Source organism: Lolium rigidum, chromosome 2, assembly GCF_022539505.1.
Source record: "Lolium rigidum isolate FL_2022 chromosome 2, APGP_CSIRO_Lrig_0.1, whole genome shotgun sequence".
Lineage (NCBI taxonomy): Eukaryota > Viridiplantae > Streptophyta > Magnoliopsida > Poales > Poaceae > Lolium > Lolium rigidum.
In genome coordinates, this window is record NC_061509.1 from 126,858,851 (window position 1) to 126,873,026 (window position 14,176).

Below are 14,176 nucleotides of genomic sequence, written 5' to 3' on the forward strand. Positions count from 1 at the left end.
TATTTTGCTTTATCTGCTATCGTTGGTTTGCTATAAGAAAATCCAAAAAAGATTTTACTTTGTTTGCTTGCTTCCTTTTGTCCTTGTTTCCAATTCGAAAACACCAAACATATTTGTTGTTCTTCTTTGGTTTTGTAAAGTTCATTATGAGTTCAATGGTCTTCGGTGGCTGGAGCTTGGTTTTCATTTCATATTATTCAAGCTACACAAGTGAAAAGGCAATAATGACGATCTATGACAATTCGATTGTGGTGAGAGGCTGGTATGAACTCTATTTGTTTTCATTTTTGTACATATACTCATCCATGTGAGCATGCTTAGTTGGTTCATGTGAGGTATATGTCATTTAAGAAAGTCTAGTAGTTCATGATCTCTCATGATTGGCTCCAATTTATTAATATAAGTAGCATGTCATAAATATTTGCTTGCATTGCTTTATTCATAGATAGGTATGACACTGTGGTATTCTCCTCTGAATAATTCACTTGAATCAACTTGGCACATGCTCACGCATTCATATGACTGAACAAATGTCAATTAAGCCTCGATGATCTACTTTACCTCAGAGTTCTTGTATCACTTTTATGCCTCCATTAATTTATTTTGTCGCAAGCATGATTATGACAGTTACTGCTCTCTTGATTGTCGCTTCCCAGTCTATTGCTAGCCTTCACTTGTACTGAGCGGAAACGCTGCTCGTGCTTCCAAATACCTGAAAACCAAGTTATTCCAGAGTGTCCACCATAAATACCTATGCATGGCATTTCAAACCATTCCAAGTAAATTCTCATGTGCTACCTTTAAACTTTCAAAATGCTTCTCAATTTGTGTCAATGTTTTATAGCTCATGAGGAAATATGTGGTGTTTATCTTTCAATCTTGTCATTTACTCCTGACAGACTTTCATAATGGACTAGTGGCACATCCACTTATCCAATAATTTTGCAAAAAGAGCTGGCAACGGGGTTCACAGCCCCAATTAATCAACTTTCATTAATAATTCTCTTCACATGTTTTGCCCTGATTTATCAGTAAGCAACTTAAATTGCAAATAGACACTCCTCCATGGTATGAGATTGTTGGAAGGCACCCGAGGATTCGGTTATCCATGGCTTGTGTAAGCAAAGGTTGGGGGGAGTGTCATCCATAATAAAACTAAAGTACGTGTGTAAACAAAAGAGAAGGGGGATGATTTACCTTGCTGGTAGAGATAACGTCCTTCATGGGAGCCGCACTTGAAAGTCTGGTTGACCAGGTTGTTGGAGTACTCACTATCATTCGTTGACAACAACAAACACCTCTCAAAATAATTTTACTCCTGTTTTACAAATGAAAAGCTCTAGCACATGTTAATCCCTGCTTCCCTCTGCGAAGGGTCAATCTTTTACTTTTACATTGAGTCTCCATCCTTTCTTTGAGCACTTTCTTGAGAGCACAACTGTCATTCTTAGTATAATATTCTTGTCCCAAAATGTGATTAACTGTGGTATAACTTTGATGCTTTTATCTTTGATAATCTCTATTTCCAACCTTTCCATGAACTTCAAAGGTGCCCGAGCATTTTTGTTTTGCTGTACAAATACGGGCAAGCGAAATACCACTTTATCATATCCTTTTATGAACATTGCAATCCTGCTGATAGACATGATTCATGATGCTTATTGTTAATTTGTTGGTACCTTTCCCATGATTGACATAGCTGTTAGATGATTTTATTTGCATGTATCTTATTATGAATTGCTTAAGTACTTGCCATATCATGAGAATATTTACATCATATGAACAAATGTGTTCGTGAAAGTTCTTTTATCGCACTCGCTTGTTAATCGAATTGCTTGAGGACAAGCAATAAGCTAAGCTTGGGGAAGTTGATACGTCCAAAACGTATCTACTTTCCCGAACACTTTTGCTATTGTTTTGCCTCTAATTTGTGTATTTTGGATACAACTAACACGGACTAACGCCGTTTTCAGCAGAATCGCTCTCGGTGTCTCGTTTTTGTGCGTAAATCCAACTTTCGGGAAAATCCTCGGAATTTATGCCAAAGGTCTTATTTTTCCAGAAGATTGACGGAGCGAGAAGGGCAAGCCAGGTGGAGGCCCGAGGCCCCCACACAATAGGCCGGCGCGGCCCAGGAGGGGGGCGCGCCGCCCTACTGTGTGGCCCCCTCGGCCGGCCTCCGACGCCCTCCTTTGGACTACTTAACGCCTTCGACCTAAAAACGCATGGGGAGTTAGAAGAAATCACCAGAAACCATCCAGTACGCCGCCACCGTCGCGAAACTCCGTCTCGGGACCAGAAACTCCGTTCTGGCACTCCGTCGGGACGGGGAATTGGAGGAGATCATCGCCATCATCACCACCGACGCATCTCCATCGACCAGCCATGTTTCCCCCATCCATGTGTGAGTAATTCCCCGCCGTAGGCTGAAGGGGATGGTAGGGATTGGATGAGATTGGTCATGTAATAGCATAAGATTGTTAGGGCATAGTGCCTAGTGTCCGTAATTGGTACTTTTATGATATTGTTGCAACTTGTTATGCTTAATGCTTGTCACTAGGGCCCGAGTGCCATGATCTCAGATCTGAACATGTTATCAATTCATGATGATATTCATTGATTTATGATCTTACCTGCAAGTTGTATACACGTATTGTTGTCCGGAACCCGAGGCCCCGAAGTGACAGAAATTGGGACAACCGAAGGGGAAGGCGGTGATATGAGGATCACATGTGTTCACGGAGTGTTAATGCTTTGCTCCGGTGCTCTATTAAAAGGAGTACCTTAATTTCCAGTAGATTCCCTAGAGGCCCGGCTGCCACCGGCTGGTAGGACAAAATATGTTGTGCAAGTTTCTCATTGCGAGCACGTACGACTAAATATGGAACACATGCCTATTGATTGATTAGTACTTGGATACCGTTTTATTATTATCTGCAAATGCCCTGCCTTGATTGTTACATGAGTTTCTCTCATCCATGCAACGCCCGTTTATCCATCCCCTGTGCCTACGTATTTTAATCCCGATGTTTACTATAATTACTACCGCTGTTTTTGTTACTCTGTCGTCGTTATTTCACCACTGCTACTGCTATAAAACTCGTTACTACCGATAAACTCTTGCGAGCAAGTCTCGTTTCTAGGTGCAGCTGAATTGACAACTCCGTTGTTAAGGCTTACAAGTATTCTTTGTCTCCCCTTGTGTCGAATCAATAAATTGGGTTTTACTTCCCTCGAAGACTGTTGCGACCCCCTATACTTGTGGGTCATCAGGGTGTTCTGAAGCTCATGGATGCGCTTCATCAGCGCATCTGTCGCCATTTTCTCTTCTTCGGTAGCTTCCGCGTCCCATGATCGGCGCCGAAGGATTTTTGCGCCACCATCAAAGGGCACGATGTTGTAATCTTGCGAGTCGAGATACTCCTCGCGGATGTATAGCCATCTCCTGCGCTACCCTTGGACGGAGTCGGGGAATTTGACGTCGAAATAATCGACGTCGGGACGGATACAAATAACAACAACACCTACGTTGTAGGCGGTGTTCTGGGAGTTGTTGCGGCGAATATAAAATATGTGTTTCCACAGGCCCCAATTTGGATGGGTCCCAAGAAAGCACTCACACAAGGTTATGAAGATGGTGATGTGGAGGATGGAGTTGGGAGTCAGCTGGTGTAGCTGCAGCCCGTAGACAAAAAGTAATCCACGGAGGAACTTGTGGATGGGGGTAGATAGGCCGCGGATGAGGTGGTCGACGAATCTTACCCGATATCCGATGCGAGGTGTAGGGAAGCTCTCTTCCCCGGGAAAGAGCATTCCCTCTTCCTTCTTCGTCAGCCCAAGCTTCTTCAGCAGGTTCACGTCTTGGTTTGAGATCTTGGATCTCTCCCATCCAGAGATCTCAAATTCTTCCGTCGCCATGTTGGTTCCTGGAGCGGTGTGCCGGAGGAGTTTGGTGCGCGGTGGTATTCAACAGAGTGAAGGGAGAAAGTGGAGATGGGAAGCAGCACAAGGAGTTTGGGGAAGGCACTGGAGCTTTTTGCAGAGAGGGAGAAAATTTGAGCGGCGCGGCGAAGGGAAAGGATGAGGAAGAAGAAGTCCATTTATACCAAGAACATGATCCCTCACGCCGTTGGATAAAAAGGAAATGAATCTGATGCCTTACACGTGTTATCAGGGGTAAAAACGTATATTTAATGGGAAGTTACGAGGCAGGCGCCATAGCACGCGTGCCAGGAAAAGCGGAGGACATGTGCCCCCACTTGCGTAACGTGTCAAGTGACGAAGTATCAGGGGTCCACATGTCAGTGAAAGGACAGAGCCCGCACCTTTCCAATACAACGATCGTGGCCATCGTCAGCATTGATGTCACCATATGGGAGATTTTGACTGCAGTTATTCCAAGATTGGCGACAAAGGAGTTCTTATGATACATACAAAATAATTTCGGGAGCCTTTGACCAAATACAAGTTTTTGTTCAAATGATCGCGGGCTACTTTTTGTGGGAAGTTTGATATACAGGTGATTCAAAAGAGGGCACAGGTGAGCCTACAGCCAAGTATAAATACTCGACTGTAGCCTCGGGGGCTACTCCCATCGGGAGCGCTGGTCGCGCACCCAATAAAGATGGGAGATATAAAAATTGACAATATAGCGACAAGATGATAAAAAGGTGAGCCTACAACCAAGTACAAGCACTTGGCTGTAGCCTCGGGGGCTACTCCCATCGGGAACGCTTGTTGCGTACCCGATGAAACTGAGGAGTCAATATAAGTATATTCCGAGTTATGATAATAACTCTTCATATACTCCCATGGGGAAGACAATATAATAAGTCATCATATGACTTAAATAAATGTGCCATTCCAACAACCGAAAAAGGCACTCGACAATATATTCTCCGAGCGTCTCAGTCGCGATTAAATCTCTGAATGGCGTAAAACTCTACGAAGGTAAGACCCCGGGATCCATCCTGTGTGGCGTGGTATCGCACATGAATGTGCACTGCTACTTTTTTCCGTGTCAACAGATGCGAAGAAAAATCCTAACGGACGCGTTAGGTACCCGATAAAATATGACTGGAGTTCGGCATATGGTAAGACCTTAAGCGGCACATGTTGAACTACACCAGTATATCGAGATCATGTCCAGGGACTTGATCTTGAAGTAGGTTTTGGCGGGATTGCCACGAGAGCAGTTAACTGGTACCTGATCCGTCAGATGAACCAACCCCAACTACCATAATCCCTATACAATATATGATTATTTTATGAAAGATGTTTAGTGACTCGAAGAAATCATGTGTTAATTGTAATGATGGAGATTTTCCTTTATTCTTCGATTAAAGCAAAATCTCGGGGGCTACTGACATAGACATCCCCAATGGGCCTGCCGAAGATGGTACCCGGGGTTTACTGAAGGCCCATAAGTCGACGAACATGAAGCTCGGAAGCCCAACTAGTTGTTGATATGGAAAGATAGAATTGTATTAGGAATAAAGAGATTTGTAAATTTGTGGGTCGAACTCAAAGAGTCTCCCGGAATCTGTAACTTGTGTAATACGAAACCCTCGGCTCCGCCTCCTATATAAGGGGGAGTCGAGGGACGAAGAGAGGATCGATTTTATTGACAACACAACCCTAGTTTCTTAGCAGTCGAGTACTTTTCCGGCTGAACCCTCGAGATCTACTTGCTCTCTACTTCCACGAAAACCCTAGTTTACAATCCGTAGGCATCGACAAGTGGATACCTTGTCACTCGGCCTAGTAAAATGGGCCTAGAATGTCTTATGGGCTGAAGAGTCTAATAGGTACTACTTCCGGACGCAATTAATCGGTGTGTCCGCCCGCTAACAATATGCGTGCACAGTGACAATCGTCTCCTATTTTTTCTGCCCAAAAGATGCTAACCGGCCCACATGCAGTGATACCTTCTTCAAAGATTTTTCTGTCTCCTACTTTTTCTGTCTCCACCTACTTTCCTTCAACTTCATGCATGTGCTATTGGAGCTGTGGTGTAGGGGTCACCGGTGTGAAACATACTTCCCCATAGCACTTATACTGCTGCTGGCCCGCCCCATATGCTGCTGATGGCACTGTTGCCGATCATATTATAGGGCTCATCGGTGAAGATGCTCTTATCACGATGACTTTTTGTATGTCTACTAAGTAAGCTCTACAACGACGAGATTGTCTGACTCTAGGGAGGGAGGGCGAGGACGCCGCCACGCTACGTCTAGTCGTCGCTAAGTGGTTTGAATACCTTTTATAATTTTAGATAGTTTTTAAATTTCTTAAACTGTTATTAAGGATTTTGAATACTACATAGTTGAATTTTTGGGGGAAAAAAAGCTACTCACTCCGGCCTGCAACTTGGATCCACCGACGGGGCTCGAGAACCACGCCGTTCCGCAATTAATTCCGTGTCGAATCCCAAGACTCTCCTGCAATCACACCTGTGCCTCGGCATCACTCAATCAAGATTAGAAAAACCCAAAACAAAGAGGATTATTATAGTAATCGCGGCACGTACGTACGAGAGTGGCGCCGGCCGAAAATGGCTCGCCGTGCCGGAGCGATGACCGCACGGTGCAGGACAAAACGCGGCTCAGAAACGGCAGGCACCGCCAGCTGAAGCTGAGTCAACGGCCGACAGCCCACTGCCCCAGAAGCCGATACTCCGTAGAAAATGAAAGTAAGAAAAGAGAATGGAAGAAAGCACTCCCCAGATCCCTCTCTCTCTTCCAAATCGCAAATCGCAAATCGCCGCCCCACAGGCACACATCCTCGCCCCGTTTCCCCACCCTAGCCAGCCCGACCTCCAATTCCGATCCCATCTCACGCCGCCGCGCTCATGTGACACTCCCGCTCCAGCCCACTCACACTCTCCCCGCACGCCCGCCCGCCCGCCCGCCGTCCCAATTTCAACCCTCCGAGATTGGGCGCGCCTAATAAATCCCCCGCCTTGGAATCGGGGGCATGGGGCAGGAGGGGATGGGGTACACCAGCGGCAAGGCCGGCGGCGGCGGCGGCGGCGGAGGGGCGCTGCCCATGTCAGCGGCTCGAGCGCGGGGGGCGTCGCCGCTCAACGCCCACCACCGCTCGCGCAAGATCAGCCGCACCTTCAACAACATCAAGATCACCGTGCTCTGCGGCCTCGTCACCATCCTCGTCCTCCGGGGCACCATCGGCCTCAACCTCTCCCTCCCCTCCCACCCCTCCGACGCCGACGCGCTCGCCGGCGCCAAGGCCGTCGAGGACATCGACCGCATCCTCCGCGAGATCCGCACCGACTCCGACCCCGCCGACACCGACCTCCTCGACGCCGCCACCAACCCCATCAACGCCACCTCCCTCACCGCCTCGGAGGCGGCCGCGGCCTACGCCGCCGCGGTAGCGAACTACGCGCTCGGCCCAAAGATCCACGACTGGGACGACCAGCGCCGGCGCTGGCTCGACCAAAACAAAGGCTTCCCATCCACCGCCCCCGACGGCAAGCCCAAGATCCTGCTCGTGACCGGCTCGCAGCCAGGGCCCTGCGACAACGCGCTCGGCGACCACTACCTGCTCAAGACAACCAAGAACAAGATCGACTACTGCCGCCTGCACGGCATCGAGATCGTGCACAACCTCGCGCACCTCGACACCCAGCTCGCCGGCTACTGGGCCAAGCTGCCGCTCATCCGCCGCCTCATGCTCTCCCACCCGGAGGTCGAGTGGATCTGGTGGATGGACAGCGACGCGCTCTTCACCGACATGGCATTCGAGCTGCCACTCGACCGCTACGAAAACCGTAACCTCGTCATCCACGGCTACCAGGACCTGCTCTTCGACAAGCACTCCTGGATCGCGCTCAACACCGGCAGCTTCCTCTTCCGGAACTCCCAGTGGTCGCTCGACCTGCTCGACGCCTGGGCGCCCATGGGGCCCAAGGGCTTCATCCGCGAGGAGGCCGGCAAGATTCTAACCGCCTACCTCAAGGGCCGCCCCGCCTTCGAGGCCGACGACCAGTCTGCGCTCATATACCTCCTGCTCTCCCAAAAGGACAAGTGGATGGACAAGGTCTTCATAGAGAATTCATACTACCTGCACGGCTTCTGGGCTGGGCTGGTGGACAAGTACGAGGAGATGATGGAGAACCACCACCCGGGCCTCGGGGACGAGCGCTGGCCGTTCGTCACGCACTTTGTAGGCTGCAAGCCGTGCGGGAGCTACGGTGATTATCCGGTAGAGCGCTGTCTCAAGAGCATGGAGCGAGCGTTCAACTTTGCCGATAACCAGGTGCTCCGACTCTACGGGTTCGGACATAAGGGGCTGGAGAGCCCCAAGATCAAGAGGATCAGAAGCCAGACCACCAGGCCGATTAACGACAAGGAGAACCTTGATGTCAAGGCCAAGATGATGTCTTGAAGCTCGGCCATAAGGCAATAGCATAGGCTCTCTTCAAGGTCAGAGCATTTTGTTACTTGGGATGTTGTTTAGTTCCTGCTATTTTTTTCTTCTTTCCTTTTTGGTTCACGGATTTTTCATGTTATGTGTAATAGTTAGAGATTGCACAAGCTATGTTTCTCATCAACTTATTAAACACGGTTGTATTGTAGCTCAAATCAGATGAAAAATAGCATCACTTTTCTACTGTATCTCGCTTGGAGTGCTAGCATCTAGCAGCAAGACAGAATCCCTAATGTCTGGAGTTGGTATCTCATACGGAATGATTTGACTATTATCTTGTCTTCCATGATACATTCGAGTGCAGTTATCAAGGAAAGCTGATTGCTTAGCTAACTCAAATCATTCAGCCTCTTGGTATATCTGTCAGTGGAGTCCCTAATGTTTCAAACTTTATTAGTTTAAATAATGTACTCCAATATAAGTAGGGCCTTTATTTATTAAGTGCGGTTGCCTTCTTCATTTGGTGGTATTAGCAGAACTGCCACTTTTTATTCCTAAATCTGAGATTCTAGCAGGACAAGAATCCTTGATATGTGGAGTTAGTATCTAGTTATGATTTAATTATGTTATCCTGTCTTTCATGATACATTGAAGTGCAGTTATGAACGAAAGCTGATTGCTTTAGCTAATTAAAAACATTCAACCCCGGCTCTATCTTGCCTTCTTTTGTTGATATTTGCAGAACTGCCATTTTCCCATCCCTGAAGGTTTCACAGTTCTTGTATCAACACCATTATAATTATTCAAGGAAATAATATTCCACCCACTTATAACGAATCACTTATTTTGAATAATTGCACAAGATGAGGAAAGATGGATCTTGTTTTGCATCAGTCTTCTGTTTCTTTATCTACATTTCTAATATGCTGAATCGCTGAATCCTAACCAACAATTTTAAGGGGGGAATACTAAGAATTCTAATTGCTTGTTTATATATTTTCTGATATATATATATATTTTTATATAATTACATGACGGATTGATGATTCACTGGCACTTGGTAACAAAGTTATCGATTCTTCATTTATTTTTCACCAGTACCGCAGGAGTTTTCTTTTTAATGATGTTTGACAATGTTCAAGGGCAATGGTTATTTAATCCCTTGAAATGTTGGGAAGACGGTAATTGTTGTGGATTCTTGTTCAACTCTTTTAACATATAACTCCCTTTTGAACTCTGGCAAAAGTTCACTTCTAAACTTAAGCTACAAAACCTTGAACTATCAAAAACGGCTCTTTTCTTCTTGGGTGATTCCACAACTGGTGTTGGTTGGTGTGTCTGCCATGCCATTGCCATGAACAAACTACACCATTCAGCTAAAAACCAGCACACAGCAGAAAAAAGGAAGAAAACCTGGTAGAAATAGATCAGCAAATGAAACTTGGTGACATGGAGGTTCATGCACGTCACTCAAAAGTAGTTGTGAAACTACCTGAGGGTAAAAAACCGTCGATTCTAGTTCGACGCTGTGAATCAAACGGTTCTGGAGTTCAGTGTTGAAGAATGAAGCTTTTTTCTAAGTTTTGCTTCTTTGAACACTGAATCCTCTAGTAATTACTGTCAAGAATTGGTCTTCACTCCTTGTTCAAATGATGATGTAAATTTGGGTTGTTCTTTTCTGAAAACCAGGTGTTTTGCTGTCACTGAAATATTTCCCAGCTTTTGTCTTGTCTAAATGGTGAGCTGGATGTGCGGCTGTCATTAATTCCTGCCTGGTAAGATCTGGATAAAATTTCCGTGCAATAGTATTTGTAGAAGATATTTGAATCATGCCACTATGATGTTGGTATTTTGTGGAAGTGCTGCAGGATTTGTGAATGAAGTGTGGCTCCAGGTCCCACATGTCATCTAAATAGCCAGTGGCGTTTTTTCATCAAAATTACCATCTTTCTGGTCCTATGGTTCCAATTTCCAATACCTTTGAGCTGACAAGGAATCATGATTCATGAGCAATGACACCTTTGTGGTGCAGAAATGCTATTTTCCTGTCAATGTAGAAATGCTAAGATTGACTTGGAGTACCTTATCAGCTCATTTCCTGCCATAGCCCATTTTGGTTGTGCCACAGTAATAGCTTGCAGAGTTGTTGATGCTCACATATTTCTTGCTTGTGGTATTAGTCTCTTGACAGCAACAACTTACTGTTTGCTTTGTCATCAACGTTACCAACTAGTGTCCCCTTTTATCTTACACTTAATTTTATTCCTTTTCACTTTGGTGAAAGCTTCTTTATTGCCTGTACGTGATATTGCTTGCTCCAGCATTCTAGCTGAGTTGATAATTCTCTTGCATCTTGCAAGTGATGTGTCCATGAAAAAAAAAAGTGATCTCTAGGAGGAACTAGAGATCATTTTCATTAAGATAGAGCTGAGGTTCGAACCCAGGTGGCTAGCCCAGCTTTCATGGTGCTTTGTCCATGAAAATACAACAGTCTACCTGTGCATTATTTGCCTGTTTGTGAGATAAGAATTTTCACAGATTCCTGAATGCCATTCTGTAAATTTATTAGATTCAAACTCTGCCATTCTACTTTTGCAGCTCCTTTCATCTCTGATTGGATCGAGCCTGAACGAGCCTGGTACATGTTCCATTGGATCGGCTAATGAAGTTGATGGATCGACAAGCTTATTTTATTATGTCTTAGAAAACAAGTCAACGGTGCCACTCATGGCTGATCAGTATAGAATCTACTGGTAACTCCAGATCTAGATGTGTGATTTGTTCACGTGACTTTACTGCTGTTGGATCCTTAAACTCTTATTTAGGTGTGGTATGCATACAAACTATAGCTGCTTTTGGCCATGCGTACAGAAGGGCTCATGTGCAGTTAATAAATAAATAAATATATATATAATTCGGAGGTGTTAATCGTCTGAATTAGTACTAAACATAAATTCTTTTTTTGGCTATTGCTGCATGATAAATTAAATACTAGGAATCTGCTGAGAAGAAAAAATTGTCAGTTACAGTCATTTTCTTGTGCAACTTTTCAATGCACCCAGGAAGAGACCTTGGTTCACTTATTCTGGTCATGCCCCTTTGCTGAGTTATGCTGGGACTTCATATGTCCTCAGAGAACCAGAGATGTTTCAGTTTTAGAGGCTTTCAACGACATCAAAGACAAATTGAAACTACATTTTGCCATGGATATAATAATTCTAGCTGCCTAGAGTATTTGGATTTCCAGGAATAATATGATTTTTGAGAACCAGGAGCCAACGTTTCAAAGATGGAAAGCTATCCTCAAAAATGAATTGAGTCTCTTACCTTACAGAATGAATAAGCTTGTTGAACCTTTCAGCAATTGGCTGCACGCTCAGTTTGAAGCTTAGAATAGAATAGTTTTTTTTTGCTAGTTGCTTTCTGCTTTTTTGCTTTTGTACATCTTGTACAATTGTATGATACTTTGTTATTATAATTATTAATAAAAATTGCAGTGGGGATTTTCCCCACTGTTTACCCTAAAAAAGCATATTTTTTTCCATCTGGGTCCATTTGCACCATAAATTCGAAATACATTTCTGCCACAACAAAAGGTTTTCACTTTTCTTTTTGGAAAACATGCCGTTGTTTAGAATGTCAGCATGTATCCATCTTTTCGGATATATATTAACAAGCATGTAATTTCCTCCCCTTGACATATACAGTATCTATCCATCGAGGCAGCGTACAACTTTCATCGCAGAGAGGAACAGTTAATCTTAAGCCAACAATCAGACTTTGAGTAGAGCGAGACATGTCACAACGTACGAGCAAAAGAAAACTGGGTTATCTGACAACCAAAAGCTGTGCCGGTCAAGGCCGATTCCACAGTAATCTCTGACTTTCTTCAAATAATGGCGGATCGATCAACACAGTTGGACTCCTATTTGGCGATGATCTTACGCGCGCGGTTGTTGGCTCCCTTCACCCTGGAGTTGAGTTCTTCCACGTCGTCGTTCAGATTATCCAGTGCCTGGTTTTGCCTGAAAAATTGGTTGATATACATGGATGAGAAAACATCGATTCAAAACTTCAAAAGTATTGTTTCGCGCCCAATAAGTTTACCTATCAAGCTCCGAGCCCATGTCAACGGCCATGCCCTTGAGCTGCCCCAGCACGCCGCTGAGATCGTCGAGGGCATCGTCCTGCTTTTGTTTCTCCACCTGAAGGGACAAAACAGTGGCTAAATATGCTAATAGTCGGTAGATATTTTTCCATGATAGTACATATAACCAGAGTCAAGGGAGCACCAACCTGAACTTTGTCCATGGCGCTTGTGGGTTCGGCGTAATTGCGGGTATTCCCCTTCCCTCTAGGGCTCAGACCTAGCTTATCCCTCTGTTCCATTCGGGTCGCCTTCTTTTTGAAGGAATCGTCTGTTTCATGCCATCGATCGAGTTGAAAAGAACAACGAGTACAGAGAAGGCCTCATGATCTGAGTATTTGAAGTGTACCAATATTATGAGATTGTACTTACCTCGCGACACCTGGGCTGGTCCCTTGATCTGCCTCGTTTTCTTTGGCTTCCATGGCTTGGAGAAGAACCCTCCAAGGCTCCCGAGAAGCGACTCGCCCTAGTTTTGGCATGGAATGCATTACTTTTAGAGCCGGGAAACAGGTTAATTCCCGCAGGAACCAGAAGTATATACTCGCGTTTCATGTGGAAATTCAAATAGGCCTAGGTGTTGGCGAGAGTGATGCCATTTTGTTCATGTGGCAGGAGCATATGCACCTTGGCGAGGTCCTGATCGAGCTCGACGGCCTTCTCGTGCGTCCTGCCGATCTGGTCGCCCTGCTTGTTCAGCGTGATCATCGTGTTGGTGGCATCCTGCTTGATGTTCTCGGCGATGCGGAGACAGCCGTTGAGCGTGTCCGTCGTCTCCTCGGCCTTGTAGGCTGCGTAGTTCTCCAGCTCCTCCACCGACTGGTTCTCCAGCCCGCCCGTGTCGCGGAACCCGTCCTTGTACTGCTTCTTGCCACCGGCGGGGACCGAGTATTTGCCCCCCTTCTTCGGTACGAGATCATCGTCGGAGTCAGAGTCGAAGGGGTCCGCCTTCGAGGAAGAAGCCTTGGCGCCTCGCGACACAGGCATCTTGTCTTGTCAAATTTATAATGTATTAATAATGCTAGGCTAGTGTAGACAAGGGACTGGTTCCTGCAAATCAAACAGGTGAAGGTCACATTGCCATTGCAGAAACAAGACCAACAGTCACTATTGCGAAACGAGAAATGCATTACAAAAGGGAAAACGCAAAATGTTCAAGAAACAAAGCAGCATGAGCAAAACATTGACAAGACATGTTGAAGTGTACTAGAGAAAGAGATGATGACATAGTATGTCAAAATTGTCTGGAGGAATTGTTCGAACCAGATAGATTTTGTCCTCCTGTTCCTCCTCCTCCTTGGAGGGCAAAAGAGGAGGCGAGCAATCTATCCGCCGTTATTGGATAGTTTGTAATGGACCATTTTCACCGTACGAGCCCTTCTCTCTATATAGTTGTCTATTACCCAACCACAAAATCTAAATAAGGGAAGTGCTGATTTTAGCCTCAACAAGCGATGTGCTTGCACGCCATTGGATGCAGCTGAGAGGGTGAGATTTGGCCAGAGAGTGGCTGCATGCGAGACCTCTACATATGACTCGTTTTTCACATGGCAAACAACAAAATTAGCATATGTAGTGTAAGCAAATATTCTCTCAAAAATTATCTCAAAAAAAAAAATATTCTCTCAAATTATGAATTTA

The 14,176-nt window shown here is 45.3% G+C and overlaps 2 protein-coding genes across 2 annotated transcripts; one reads left to right on the plus strand and one right to left on the minus strand.

Moving 5' to 3' along the window:
• Positions 1-6,899: 6,899 nt before the first annotated feature.
• Positions 6,900-8,636, plus strand: LOC124692336 (probable glycosyltransferase 2). The gene has a single exon (XM_047225687.1). The coding sequence runs from the start codon at positions 6,976-6,978 to the stop codon at positions 8,404-8,406; it is 1,431 nt and encodes a 476-aa protein (XP_047081643.1). The 5' UTR covers positions 6,900-6,975; the 3' UTR covers positions 8,407-8,636.
• A 3,677-nt stretch (positions 8,637-12,313) lies between these two features.
• Positions 12,314-13,522, minus strand: LOC124687204 (SNAP25 homologous protein SNAP33-like). The gene is made up of 5 exons (XM_047221017.1): positions 13,163-13,522; positions 12,908-13,004; positions 12,685-12,806; positions 12,496-12,593; positions 12,314-12,413 (listed from the first exon to the last, which is right to left on the minus strand). The coding sequence occupies exons 1-5, from the start codon at positions 13,520-13,522 to the stop codon at positions 12,314-12,316; spliced, it is 777 nt and encodes a 258-aa protein (XP_047076973.1).
• Between the last annotated feature and the right edge of the window lie 654 nt (positions 13,523-14,176).

Excerpts from the sequence above, each read along its gene's own strand:
- LOC124692336 (XM_047225687.1), top strand. The coding sequence starts at position 6,976 with ATGGGGCAGGAGGGGATGGGGTACACCAGCGGCAAGGCCGGCGGCGGC.
- LOC124687204 (XM_047221017.1), bottom strand. The coding sequence starts at position 13,522 with ATGCCTGTGTCGCGAGGCGCCAAGGCTTCTTCCTCGAAGGCGGACCCC. Across the intron at positions 13,005-13,162 it reads TCGATCAGGACCTCGCCAAG|GGCGAGTCGCTTCTCGGGAG; the intron begins GTGCATATGCTC and ends TGCCAAAACTAG. Across the intron at positions 12,594-12,684 it reads GCGCCATGGACAAAGTTCAG|GTGGAGAAACAAAAGCAGGA; the intron begins GTTGGTGCTCCC and ends TTGTCCCTTCAG.